Source organism: Eschrichtius robustus, chromosome 6, assembly GCF_028021215.1.
Source record: "Eschrichtius robustus isolate mEscRob2 chromosome 6, mEscRob2.pri, whole genome shotgun sequence".
In the NCBI taxonomy this organism is placed as follows: domain Eukaryota; kingdom Metazoa; phylum Chordata; class Mammalia; order Artiodactyla; family Eschrichtiidae; genus Eschrichtius; species Eschrichtius robustus.
Genome location: NC_090829.1, coordinates 35,600,628 through 35,614,951, shown reverse-complemented (window position 1 = coordinate 35,614,951; position 14,324 = coordinate 35,600,628). Strand labels below are relative to the sequence as shown.

Below are 14,324 nucleotides of genomic sequence, written 5' to 3'. Positions count from 1 at the left end.
TGAGTGTGAGAAAGAGGCAACTCATCTCGGTTCTAGTATGCCCAGTCCACCTTGGATACCTAGCAAAAGCTTCTGGACGTACTCGCGGCTTTGGGAGAGTCCCTCTTACGCGCCGCATGGTAAGATGGGTAAGGTAAACGAGCATTTATGGGTGAGAGTGAGAATCCTAGCAGCTGTAAAGAGCCAGGCCAATACAAAAGAAACAGAACCCAGAGGACTGGTAAGGAAAGAGCCAGAAGGCATCCCCACGGGCAGAGCCCTGCTCCTTCTCCAACCTCCTGACCCTCCTTAGGAAACCCCCTCATGGCGATCATGCAGGATACTGGCATTTGAGAGCCAAAGGAGAGAACGCAGGAAGAGAGAAAGGGGTCCACTGTAGGCAAGAGTTGGGTTCAATCTCTTTCATGATTTTAATACAAATGACCATAAAGATTTATGCAACAGTGACATAATTATGCTTCTGTGACCTGCCACTTTTGGTTAGTTTCTTTTACAGGAGACTAAATAAAAGCTCCCTAAATGTTTCACTCTATTCCGAACAAACTCGTTAAGTAAATCCTAGGTAAACCTAAATGAATGGCTTACGCTTTAAAAAAAATCAAATAAAGCCATTTAAAAAGAATGGGATTCTGTTTACCTTAATTGAGAAAAAAGTACAGACTTTCTTTAGCAAGGACCAAAATTGTGTTAAAAATCCCATTTCTATGATCTTTTTGGAATCAATTAGGAATTTCTGATTTCTGACCTGTATTACTTATATAAACCAGACCATGTTCCTTTCATGAACATACAGAGAAATCAGGTGCTTTTTCTAAACAGGAGAGACCTGAAGTCTTTCCTTTCTTATCATTTGTTTTTATAAAGGGAGAGGTATCTAAAACAAAGGTAGCAGGAAGGAGAGTTGAATGTCTAAAACACAGCATCAAGAAAACACTTTCAAAATTGGGAATCCAGGCATCTGTCCTTGAACTTATTACCACCTTGCTCATGCAATTCAAATGAGAATATGCATTATTTCTAAATATCAATAACAACAATGCGTGTGGAAGCTTTACTGCAACTTAAAGTAACTTTGGCTGTCGGCCACACAAACTTACATGAATTACATGGTTCGTAGAGTTTTTATCATCAGTGCCAACAAAAAAATTAATAATGACTTTTTTCCCATATTTAGAATTCAGCTGTGCAATAGATTTCTCAGCTGTCCAAGAACCTAAAGCAATGAAAGGTGAAGTATATCATTAGATGCTTTAGTGCATTAATATGATACTATAATAATAACAGATTTTATATGGAAATATTTTTTTTTAAAAGAAGGAAAATTGCCTTACCATATGTTTGCTCCCAGTTTTCTGTCACCACTGGCCAATCATATATATCTGGTAACAGTCTGAGTAGAGGATCTCCACCTCTGCTATCAATAGCAGCTTTTGAAAATAATGAATATAAATATATTATGAAGACTATGCATATTTTGGCATACTCCTAATAAAATAAAATACAGAGCACTTACATTCATTTATACAAGATCTATACAATGTTTTTGCTTTCTGCACTGCTACTATATCTTCAGTTTTGGGTTCCTGAAGGACATCTGAAATAGGGTATTGATAAAACACATCAGTATAATTGCTTATTTGCAGCTGCAATTAACATTTTCAATGCAGGTTTGGTAAAAAAAAAAAACTTTTGTACATATGTTCACACATCTCCCATTCCAAAACCCTATAGGAAAAACCAAACCCCTTACACCAGATCATTATTCCTGGTGCAGAACTGGGAGTTAGTTTCATTACCCAACTTAGATGAAAGTCTTTTTGACTAGATTAGCTTTTTTTTTTTTTTTTTGGGAACAGTGATGTGTACTGCTCTACCATAGAGAAGTTACTTTTTTTGAAATTGAGATTAAAAAGAAAACAAATACTACAGAGGAATTTGGAATTTAATATGATAGTCTTCTTGATGGTTGGAAAATAATTATCTTTGTGTGATTGTACTGTTCATGCTCCAGATGAAATGAATGTACTGTTCTTCTTGTTTGGATATTAGAAAATAGCAAAATTTTTTTTTACAAAGTAACTTCTAAAAGAGGAGAACAGAGAATGGAGGATAGCAAAGGACTAGACACTGCTTTCTCAGCTTCCCAGGGAGAGTGTCTTAACTGGGTTAGAACAGATATACCTACTCTGGGAAGGCAAATCTCAGTAACATCTCACAGTGACCTCAACACAGGGCCAGGGTAGAAAGAACATGCAGGTGGTGTTTACTGGCAATAATTTAATTTCTTCTGTAATAAAATGGCATAAAGATGCCATCTCCAGGGATAATAGAGCTTTATCGTGTGTACCTACAAATGAAAGCAGGAATGCTAAGAGATGCCAACATATCCATTTCAGCGTCTACCACCCTCAGAGTGACTCAGTGGTGGTCCCCAAAACTTGGAGGGATTATCGACTTTAATGTTTTGCGATACTCCCTGTAATCGCTAAGAGCTGTATCTTAAGAAATGGATATATTAAGAGAGAAATCTTTGATGCACAGACACAAACTCCACTACTAACCTTTCAAAATGACTTCTAATTCATCCCTTAGAATGTCAAAGTTACTGTAACGGGAGCTGGTCTCAGGAATGATGTTGCGCTTCAACCAGCCTCCGCAGGCGTATTTGAAAAAGTCTGTACAAGGCTCAGCAGCGGCATCCATGTTCTGGATCAGTCGAGCGGCTGAAAGACCACAGAAAGGATGAGATAACATGAAGGGTGTATTTTTGTAAGTTTGGAAGGGGAAAAAAGAGACACATTGCTTCTTTATGATCTAGTCAACCAGACTGATGCTCCTCTTTTTACTTGTGTAACAAGAATGATGAATATTATCTGTGTATAGTCCTCCTTCCTTTACTGTAGTTGGTTGGTTTTATTCTTGAGAGGTCTGGGTCCTCCTATCCTGTATCTCACCCCCTCCTTTAAATAACTGAGGTTCTTGCTAGTTCCTATCTCAGATGAAAAAGTGAATGCAGGTCTGCCTTATCCGTCCTGGGCCTGGAGTCACTCTTCACTCTGATAACTTTGGCTGTTGACTCCGCTCTTCAAGGTGCTGTGACCTTTGAATGTCTGGGAGGCTGGCTCCAAGGCATGTGGGATTGTTAATGGATTTTACCATTTTAGTAAAGATCTGAAACTACAGTTATTGCTTCTTGTACTTCGCTTACAAAATTTTTGCAATTCACATTTGATATCCGCTCTGCATTTGTCTATGTAGAGTCTGTCATTATAAGATTAGCTGTAAGCTTGTTAGTTTTTCTTATGTCCACTATTTTATCTTTGAGATTTATGATGAAAGTGCAAATCAACCAACACTGAGTATTTACAGTGTGCAAAACACTGACTGTGATGGGTGTGGCAATTGATAGAAAGATGTGTAAAATTTTCATAAAGTATTACCACTGAAGAGAAGAATATTACGTACAGGAGGCTCAATGCCCACAACTTCTACACCTGGAATAGTGAGGAAACCCTTCCACTGCCCTCCCCACGTTCTTTCTCATACAAGTTGAACTGTTTCGCAAGGAAAACAAAAGAGCAATTGAGAATTCATCTGCATCAAGAGAGTATAAATTCTCAAATGAGCTTCTGAAAATACTTCACTTTCTGAATAAATAAGTTAATTAAACACTTTTAAGGACTGCTGAGCTCTGTGGATTTTTCCAACTTGGAATGGTAAATCTCTCTTTCAGCTGAGCCTCAAGCCCCCGCTTCTAACCGCTTCTGGACACGTTTGCCTGGCTGTCATCTCAGGTTCCATCTCTTTAAGACTAAACTCTCTGGGTTGCCTCCAAACCAGTCCTCTCTGGATGTTTATACTTTGGTCTACAGCACAATCATTATCACAGCCTTCCATGTTTGAAATCTCGAGTAAAATTCTGTATTTCTTGCTCTCCCTTGGGCTTATCAGTAACTCTTTTGCCTCTTTTCTATACTCTTTAGATGATCAGTGTTAACCTACTTTACATCTTCATCCCTTCTGACCAGAAGTCACCTAACTACTCCTCTTGCTAGTATTATCTCCCTAATTTTATACATATGTCACGTATCTTTCACAGATTAAACTTCACCAGATACCCTTTTGCTCTGGCCACTCCCTTGCTCAAAAATGTCAGTGGCTTGACGTTGCCCAGGTTAAATTACAAACTCTTTAACTTGGCTAATCAAAAGTCTCTACCTTATCTTTTTTTTCCTCTCTGAGTTTTCATACAAACTCTGCTCCAGCCAGATGGGCTAACTCCACGTGTCACAAACACTCCTGTGCTTCTCTACCTCGTGCCTTTGTTTCTCTCCCCCTCACCCCACCCTTTTAACTCCTCCTCCCATTCTTTCCAAATTCTACCCACTAATCAAGGTTCAGCTTATGTCCCGTCTCTTCCTGAAGCTCCCATGACTCCAAACTTTAGGGAAGATTTCTTTCTCTGAACTCCTGAGAGCTCACTGCCTCACTCGGTCTTAAAAGAGGCTTTAGATGAGGCTACTTTGAATTTCTCAGGTGAATACCTACTGTGTCTTCCTAGCCATTCTGTTGATGAACTTAACCTCTTTGTAACCCCATCACCTAGCACTTCAGTAAAAGTCATGCAGTTAAGTTTATGTGTGATGACATTACTGAATCATCAGTGAGTCCTCTTCTTCCCTCCTCCTACACGTCCCCCTCCCCAGCTCCTGCAGGTCAGACCAGTTCGCATTTCACAGCCTCCAGAGCCCATCCCATCCTTCCAGGTCCCAGTTTCTATTCTTTCTTGGGCCCTCCTCTCTCAGGCTCTATTCATGCCCTTTCAACCAGACTATGGCCCCAGGTCTCTCCCCACCCCATTCATCCTGTGTGTCAGTCAGATTCACATTGTCCTGTCATTTCAGCACGCCATTTCCCACGCCAAAGTCTTCAATATAATCCTCTTGCATTCATAATAAAATCCAGATTCACAGCACATTCTAACCCTAATATACCTAGTGAAGCTTCTCTCACTACTTTCTAACGTGAGGCATCTGCCCCAGTTAAATGAATGTATTCATTTTCTGCTATGAGACAACTTACAGTTCTCTGCTTCTGTAACTTTGACCATAATTCAGGCATATTCAAGGCCCAGTTCAAATTCTCCTTCTTCACGAAGGACCGTCCTTACAAAGCCCATATCGGCTGACATCATATTCATTATTTTGTTGGAAAATTCATTGTCTCTTCACCTGGACTGTGGTTCCCGAAAAGGAGGAGATGCATTTTCCAGTTTTCTCTCAGGGCCTAACATTGTGCTCAGTAAAGACTTGTCAGCAAAAACTCTAACTTGAAACCTCAAGTAAAGATTAAGAAATTGACCTTAAAAAGGTAGAGAGAAAATGCAAATCCCTTGCACTTTGAAGGAAATGAAGATTTGATGACAGGGGAAGTAAAAATAAAGACCCTAAAGAATAGAAGATTATCGTGTGAAGTGAAAAACCAGAAAATTGGAGCCTGAAAGAACTGCTACATAAAGACATTCTAAGCACACATTTTTAGCAATTTTATATAACGCTTGTCTTTTTTTTTTTTTTCAATTTTTACTTTTTTAAAAAAAATTTTATTTATTATTTATTTTTGGCTGTGTTGGGTCTTCATTTCTGTGCAAGTGCTTTCTCTAGTTGCGGCAAGCGGGGGCCACTCTTCATCATGGTGCGCAGGCCTCTCACTATCGCGGCCTCTCTTGTTGCAGAGCACAGGCTCCAGACGCGCAGGCTCAGTAGTTGTGGCTCATGGGCCTAGTTGCTCCGCGGCATGTGGGATCTTCCCAGACCAGGGCTCGAACCTGTGTCCCCTGCGTTGGCAGGCAGATTCTCAACCACTGCGCTACCAGGAAAGCCCTAACTCTTGTCTTTTAACATACTTTACAAAATGTAAGCTGAATGTTGTAAAGGCAACTGCCATTTTGGGGGCACTTCTATTTTCTTCTCTTCTCTGAGGAAATGGGTGGTTTATGTCCTAACACCACAAAGAGCCATAAACTCCTATTTGGGAGAGCAGCGAACAAGGAACGAGCAAGTAGAATGAACAGGGAGAGTAATGAACAAGTCTCAATGCCTCTCTGGAAGTACCATCTGCCTTGCCTGAAAAGGACGAGCAGTGGCTGCAGTTCCATGCTCATGAGTGCAAATCCACTGCCATGATCGTGCAGCCCTACTTCCCACATCTCCCATAACGGAAAAAGATGATCCTTTCCCTCTTAGGTTGAATTGCTCACTTGATACCCAGTTACACTACTTACATCTGGACAACAAACCAAAGAAGCAGCGTTCAAGCAATTTGTAAGGGATGTGCAGACAAGAGAGGGAGAGGCAACTCTGCCAACCCCTTCTGTGCCACTTTTAAAACGGCCCTTTGACCAGAGAGCTCATCTGAGCACAGGCGCTTCCAATCACTTCAAAGAGAGCTCTGCTCTTATGAATATTTTGGGGCCATGGGCCAAGGCAAGTCATGGGCTAGCACTTTTATGCTGGGGCTTTGATCAACCTTCCTTTAATCTCTTATCATGGGTTTGATTCTCGTTTTGCACCTTATCCTCTGGACCCCCTCTGTGCTGACTTTTCTTTGAAGTCGGCGGTAGACTCATGGGTAGAAGGGCCATAGGAAACAGACGCACCACTGTCAAACTGGTTATAATTGTTTTTATATTTTGCACGTTGAATTACTCAGCCTCTCCACATAGCCACACTTGGGCTCTTCAGATGTTTCCTTATCTGTGGGTTTCTGACATCTGAGTAAACAAATGTGGTTTAAAAACAAATAAAATTATTTCACCTTAGTAAGCAGACATAAAAAGTGATGTAGTAAAGGCCAATGTATTGACATGGAATGCTGTTGACCAGATGTTTATAAAGTGAAAGAAAGTGTATATTATGATTTTTGAAAATCTGTATAAAAACAAAGAAAGTCTAAAAGGCCTTTACAGCAGTTATATCTGGGTGGAGGGATTATGAGTGTGTTTAATTTTGTTTTATTTGCTTATCTTTATTTTCCAATTTGTATTAGATGAACATGTGTTGCTTTTGCAATAAGAAAAAAGTTTATTTTTAATTTAAGAAAATAGTCACATAAAGACAAGCAAAGTAATCTATTAATAATGAGCTTACTTCTTATGAATGACAATTCTGAATGTTCTACGCTGATAATAAATGGCACACCATTTTTTTCCCAACTAATCTTCTTGTAACATTTCCCCAACTTATTTGATCATAGGAATTTGAAAACAAGCTCAACTACCGTCTGGGATGTTATTAATTACTGTATTCGTTACCAGGGTCTATTGTGAGGGTATGGATTAGGAGATGTTGTATAAGCTGAGAAAATGTTCGGAGTGCTTAAATCAGGCAGACTTGTTTTGAATCCCTGAGCTTCCCCACTTTTTTGTTGTACAAGAATAAGTAGCTTCCCCAAGATCAAACAGCTAGTAAATGATGGAGACCCAGGACTTGCACTTAGGTGTGTGTGGCCCCAAGCTCACCCTCTCCCCTCCACACTTTGGCTGCATCAGGTGGGAGTGTGTGAGAAGCAGTCAGCATGCTCCAGCACTTTCTCCTCCTCCACTCCTTCCCAATTAGCCTCTATTCTCCCCTTGCCATGCCCCCTTCTTTACTTTGTCTGCTCCCTGCCTTTCTGTCGCCACAGCGTCCCTCCCTCCTCAGTGTCAGCCTTATCACCAGCAACGAGTGCTGAGTCCAAGGAAGGAGAAAGCATCAGAATTTGGAGTCTCCAGAATTTGGAGAATTTGGAGTCTGTAGCCGGGAAGAAAGAGTAAAAAACAGATGAATTCTTCACAGTGGGGCAAACAGACAGGAAAGCGGCATGGAGGCCTTTCGTACTCAAAGGCACACCCCGAAGTGCATCTTCTTGAGGTGGACACGTAGCAGGGTTCTTGCCTAACCTTCCTCTGGATAGAACAGGATGGATGACGGAGGGTGAAAATTCTCAGTGATATGTTGTACAGCAGTATTTTTCAACCCTGGCTAACCATATGAATCACCTTAGAAGCCTTTAAACATACAGATGCCAAGGACAGATCCCTGATCAATTAAATCAGAATCTTTGAGGTGGTCCAGGCATTTTTTAAGGCTTCCTGAGTGATTCTAATGTCCATCCAGGGGAGAACTATCAGATTAGACAATAGAGAAACATGGAAGATGAAAACAAGGGAATCTAAGATCAGGAAGTAAAGATGGTCCCATACTTAGATGAATCAGGCCTATTTCTTCTTGCCTTTCCAGTCTGTAAGTACAAATGGGCCCATGTCATGACAACCCATATTTCTAAGTACAATTGTCCCTTCTGAGTCCCTGGCACAGGATGGCAGGGAGCCACACATGTGTCTCCTGTACAAGTCCACTCTCCTCAGGTCTCCACTCTCTATACTGGCTTTACCTCCATGACCTCCTGCCCCAGACCCCATCCATAACCTCTGGGGTTGGAGCCGTGTGATACAGGGAGAATGCCTCTCTTCCATCATCATTGTCCTAGAGGAGTTCCGAGGAGGGCTCATGGTGCCTCCAGGTGAAGAGCTCTCTTAGATTTTATCTCCATGCCTCCCTCTCCCAAGAACCACAAGGACCAATGGGCCTGGTTCGGGGGAAGACTGCAACAGCAAAAGCTAAACTATATTCGGAATCACTTCTCTGATGGGAAAGGCTTTATTCAAGGGACATTTTTGTTGAGCTTGACTTTTTATTCCTCTGAGATGAGCTCTCTCTGAGGAGGCTCCTGGCCCTCTCAGGCAACAGACCAGAGACACAACCACTCTACTCATTGCCAGACATGATTAGACATGGCAGAATTCCAGATACACTGGAAACCTGCTACATGTCTACCTCAAGAAGGGGCAATCCTTGGTCTGTCTTTGAATGCCAATGGCTTCCAATGTCACATGATCCCCCTTTCTTATCTATATGCCATGCTTTCCAACAGCATCAATAACTTGCTAACTGAAAATAGAATTTTAGGCACTATACACAAGAAATATTTCTATGTTTATACATGTACATTCCATAGAGGCTACTTTTCTGGTCCTGTGTGTGTGAATGTTCATGTGTGTTTTAAAGAGATTTCTGCATGTGTCAAGTAATCCTGGGGAGACTCTCAGTAAAATAATGAAAATCTCAAATAAATATGATTGCCACAAGCAGCAAATGAATAAACTGGATAGCATGAAGCTCTCTGCTGGCACTTAATTGTGGGTTTAATTTTATTTAATGTGGATCCCTACTTAGTAGATCACTGATGCTTTCCCATGCGAATGAATTAACAGGAATTATGCATAGGGCTGATTCTCGTTATTTGATGGGGTTTTGTTCTAAAGTCAACACTAACATTGAATTAACAAATACTGAATCATTGACCTTTGGAAAATACAGTGTTAGGTTCCTATGAGCCTCTGATCACACAGTATTTTCATCAACTGATCAATACATAATCTTGTTTTATGTCTGTTTCTGTTTAATTTCTGATTTAATGTATATCATTGATTCATTAACATTGAAGTCACAGCCAATAGCACTACAACTCATACCTGAATGAAGCTTATTCAACACATGTCTTTTCTCTGTAAGGCACATCACAGCCTTCTTGCACTTAGGGGCACTAGACAGGACTTCAGCACTAGGTTTGGGGGCCATCTTAAACAGTTAAATCAGTAACAAAAAGCACAGAATATGTGAAAAACATGGCACTAAATAGACTGAGAGAAGGACCCTTGTTTACAATCTCCTTGTTGGACCTCAGCTGGGTACACGTGTGCAGAGTGATGGAAATCTTTCATCAATCTGTGTATGTCTGTAAATGACCTCGAAAGCACCATGAGTATTGATTTGGGGGTAACAAATAAATTTTAGCCAGTAGGTGAATTAGCAAATAGGAAATTTGTAAGTGATTAGGATTGACTACACTTTTGTCCATTTTTTCTTTGAGGCTTTTAAAAAATATCCAGGAAAATGTGCAAAACAAGCAACAGTATTAAGTGGGAATGGTTTCAAATCACTTCTTTCTCAATTACTACTGTATTTTTAAAAAAATCCTGGTCACTATATATTTTGGTGTTGAACATTTTAAATAGGCTAGGCATCTATTTATAACATATATGCCACATATCTGGCTTGGTAGCAAAATTTCTTCACTGATTGTTCTTGCCCTGCGTAAGTAAGGTTTAAGGAAGCCTTTACGAGCAAAACTGTTTTCAGCTTGTTCTCTCCCAACCGGCCTACGCCCTTGGTTTTTTGCTCCCAAAACATTTTCACACAACATTTTCATTTTGGTATCTTAAAAATCACTGTAATCATCAGCCTGGCTTATGACTGTTATGGAAGTGTCCAGAAGAGGTCAGAGAAATGCTGGGGCACCCAGAAGCAAATGCTCCTGTGAAGGCCTTAGGACATTCATTTCTGACCCAAACTCCTATCCTAAATGTTTGCTTTATTAATAGATACCAAGCTTGATATTACTTACTAGGCAATTTTTGACAATTTAAAAATCTCCTTTGACAACATTCTGAAAGTATTGCTGACCTCATTCCCCTGCTGCCACCCTCCTCCCACCATCCCCTGACCAAAATTAAGGCAGAGTCAGAACGTTTTGAAAGAACACAAGGAAAATGCAATGTAATCACAATGGGTCACAAAGGACTCTATTCAGAAGGCAGCAATGTGGAAACTAGAATCTGGGGGACCATCCCTAAAGAGAAAATGACTGAAAATTAGCAAGCACACAAACTAATACTAATAAAACCAAACAGTTTTCATTACAAACATTCTGGATTCTTGCAAAATCCAATCCTCTCTTTTAAACGAAATCCCTGTTTCAAATTGCTTTTGTGATACCTTGGTTGTAGAAAGGTTGGGCGGAAGAACGGGAGGGAACACCCGATGCTGGATGTAATCAGGACTGCTAGTTAATCATTTAGTCAAACACTCCCTGTCAGCCACTGGGTAAGTTCCAGCTAAGCCAAGGTCAAGTCTTGCACTAGTCCAATTGGTCAGCACCAAGAAAAGTCATCTCTATACAACTGTTCAGAAATTATCTGTGGATTTACACAAGTAGATTTGAGGGAAGTTCCAAGATAGTGAATTTTTTCTGTAGAGCTGCAATTCTCAGGAAAGGAGAACTATTTTTTGTGTTTTAGCTTGACAAGTAGTTTATAATTGTATTTCATGTACACATGTGACCAATTTACCTTGAATGCATAGGCACAAACGCACACTCACACCCACATACACACAGGCACAAGCTATACATAGTTAACCTGGAATCCAGTTGCTATCAGATTTACAGATAAACTCACTGTCAGATTTACAGGCAAAATGTAAACCACAGGATTTTCATTAGGGTTCAGTCAAAGATGCTTATGTCATAATAATAATAAAAAGTCAATGTTTGACCTGTGTCAGGCACCAAGTGCTTACTTCATGTGAGTCAATTTTCTAAATTCCTTGACACTTTTTCTCATTTAACTGTATACGGTAACAATATTTTTGTCCCCACTTTCGAGCTATAGAAATTGATGGTAAGGAATCTGTACCCAAAGTCACACAGTTGGTAAGTAGCAAAACTGAAGTTTATCCTCAAGCAGTCTGGTGGCCAAAGCCTGGGCTCTTAACTATGATGTTAAACTGCTTCTCTGGTTTTAATTATATTTCTTCCTTATAATACCTTCCCATTGCTCTATAAATAGGACATGTTACCTCTGTTTTAAGGAAACCTAGGCATAGAGTGGTTACATGCCCAAAGCCACCAATATGACTTTAGATAGAGCCTAGGTCTAATTTTAAACTGATGTTTTTCTACAGTATCATCCTTCTGTAACTCCAAATAGCATTAAAAAAATTTTGGAAGCTCCACAGAGAGAGAGAATCCAAATTAAATTATGTAGCAATCACTGTCTTTCTGATGCCCAATTAAGATTTTATTGCTCCATAACATGAGCATAGCTACATAAACTTTTTCACCTCGTCTGACCCTAGATTTTTAGAACTTGTTGAGATAATTACAGAAATCTCAAGTCTAATGGACCTACAGTAATAATCCTTAGTTGGCTCTCCCCAAATTAGTGAAATTCTTCAGCCTTATCTCATAGCCCATTTAAATGAATGGCTCACAGCCAAGAGAGGACAGTCAATAATTTTCCAGTAGGGATTCCTCCAAAATTCGCAACCAAAAACATTCTGTTAACAAATGGAAGCCCTGAAACTGTGTTACAGTTAAGTTAAAGTGCTGTAAGTCTAAAAATAAATTTTCTTTTTCAAGTCCAATTTGCATTTTAAATCCAAAAAGAGTCTTTGCTGGCAAAAGCTATTAGAGATTATACTGCAATTTAAATACAATATATCACTTAAAATAAGTTATCAAGGCTGTGTGTTGATTATAATGTTAATGAATAATAATGTTCCTTTTTTAAGGAAAGATATAGAAGGTTATGAAAAGGCTACACTGCTCCCTAAGTAACTCTCATCAGTTAGATCCCAAGCTTCCTGGACACTGGTGGATGTTTCTGAAGAGGAAGCAATGAAATTACATACCCATGTTTCTCCCATTTAAACATTTTGCTATTTTGGATCACACTGTTGAACAAAAATGATCAGTCCAACTTCAGTAATATGTAATTACTGAGAGTAACTCAAAACATTCTGCCTTTGCATCAATTTTGGTTAGGGAGTGGTACAAAAAGTTCACAGCAAAAGGATCAGCTGGGTCACTGGTGCTGTAGAATGCTACTTAAAGTGAAGTCAAAACTGTAAAAAAAAAAAAACTCTTCTCCAGTGGGCACTATGAAATTTAGTATGTATTAACAAACTAGGCATTTAGCTGACACAAGGTGGTATTAGGCTCCACATGTTTATATTTTTTTAATGAATACGTATCTCTGTTCTATTATAGAAGACTCAGAGGATTATGCTGAATCATTTGCCTTCTCCAAAAAAGACTTTTTTCCTTGTGGACCATGAAAAGACTCTGAAACTTTTCATTTCATTTCAACAACTATTTTTGAGTACCCCTACATGTCTGACACTATTGGGATCTGAATATATGTCATGGTGAATAAACAGATATAATCCCTGCCCTCACAGAATTTGCAGGGCTTCCTCTGACACAAGACTGTTTCTTCATGATGCATATGAACTCCTATAATGTAACTATATCTAGAAATGAAGGGTTGTTATGCTCTGTTCTCATTTCCAATTCCTGAACTTATGTAGTATTCAGTTGACAAGTAAAGCTCCTATTTTCTGTAACTTAGAGGTAAGGAGTCACTTGCAGTGTGCGTCTATAAATAGGCTTATTATGCGTGTATGTGTGAGCTGACCAGGAGTCTGAATGAGCGTACTATGAGTGAAGCAACCTGGGATAGAGGAAACTTTGAGGACGATGATCAAAAACCAGCAGCACTTAGCCAAATAGAGACATTCAAGAGAAGGCGAGCATGGGGCCTCATTAAAGGAGAGCAGAGATGAGTTACTGAGAAGGAAGAGGCTCTGAGAGAACTGGAATTGGAAAAGAAAGGCCAGACTAGTGGAGATTTTGGTCATAAGGAGCTGGAAATGCTTACCTGAGTAGGAAATTAGTTGAAAAATCTCCCTGAAACAGGAAAATAGTGGGAAAGAGAAATGCATACAGAAACTGTTTCCTTGTTGACCCAGTTCTAGCTTAGGAGGGTAGAATTAACTAGGTAAATTAAATAACCAAGGAAGAGAGTAATTGACTTTACTGCTAGTAAAGGAGATAGAGCAGACAGAAAAGGGCTAAACTCAGGATATTTGACAGGGAGATACAGAACTGAGAAATCTGATTTACATATGTGGGACAAAGCCAGAATGAGACCACTTCTTTGCTGCTGTATTTGTGTATCAGGTGCCCTAACAAACACCTTGCCTAGACAACATTGGTTTTGTGACCAAGATAAGGAACCTGACAGAATAAATATAAAAAATATATAAAATACTCATTTATGCCACCAATGTTTATTGACAACTTACTATGTGCCATGCACCTTCCTAGCTGCTGGAAACAGACTGATAAGTAAGATAGAAATAGTTATTACAGGGGGCAAAACTAGACATTGAACAACTAACTACAAGTGAGACGTGAGTTATGGGTAAGCATATAGGATGTGCTGGGAGCGAAAGAGTTAGCTAGGCAAAGATGGAAGAGGGAAGGCATTTCATTCCTTCATTCATTCAACAGATATTTGAGTCAGGAACAGAGTTGTGGTCCAGGCAGAGAAGGTGAGTGACAGCCTTGATAAAAGAGGCAACCGAAAGAGGACTGGAGTG

At 39.8% G+C, this 14,324-nt stretch overlaps 1 protein-coding gene across 9 annotated transcripts in view; it reads right to left on the bottom strand.

Annotated features, from left to right (window-relative positions):
- Window positions 1–14,324, bottom strand: part of MME (membrane metalloendopeptidase) — a 287,069-nt gene that overhangs the window by 55,454 nt on the left and 217,291 nt on the right. For all 9 annotated transcript variants that reach the window (XM_068546130.1, XM_068546128.1, XM_068546126.1 and 6 more), the window contains 4 exons: window positions 2,562–2,723; window positions 1,514–1,594; window positions 1,332–1,427; window positions 1,098–1,213 (listed from right to left, as the gene is read on the bottom strand). In XM_068546130.1, coding sequence (XP_068402231.1) covers window positions 1,098–1,213; window positions 1,332–1,427; window positions 1,514–1,594; window positions 2,562–2,723 — 455 coding nt within the window. The remainder of the gene's footprint in view (window positions 1–1,097; window positions 1,214–1,331; window positions 1,428–1,513; window positions 1,595–2,561; window positions 2,724–14,324) is intronic.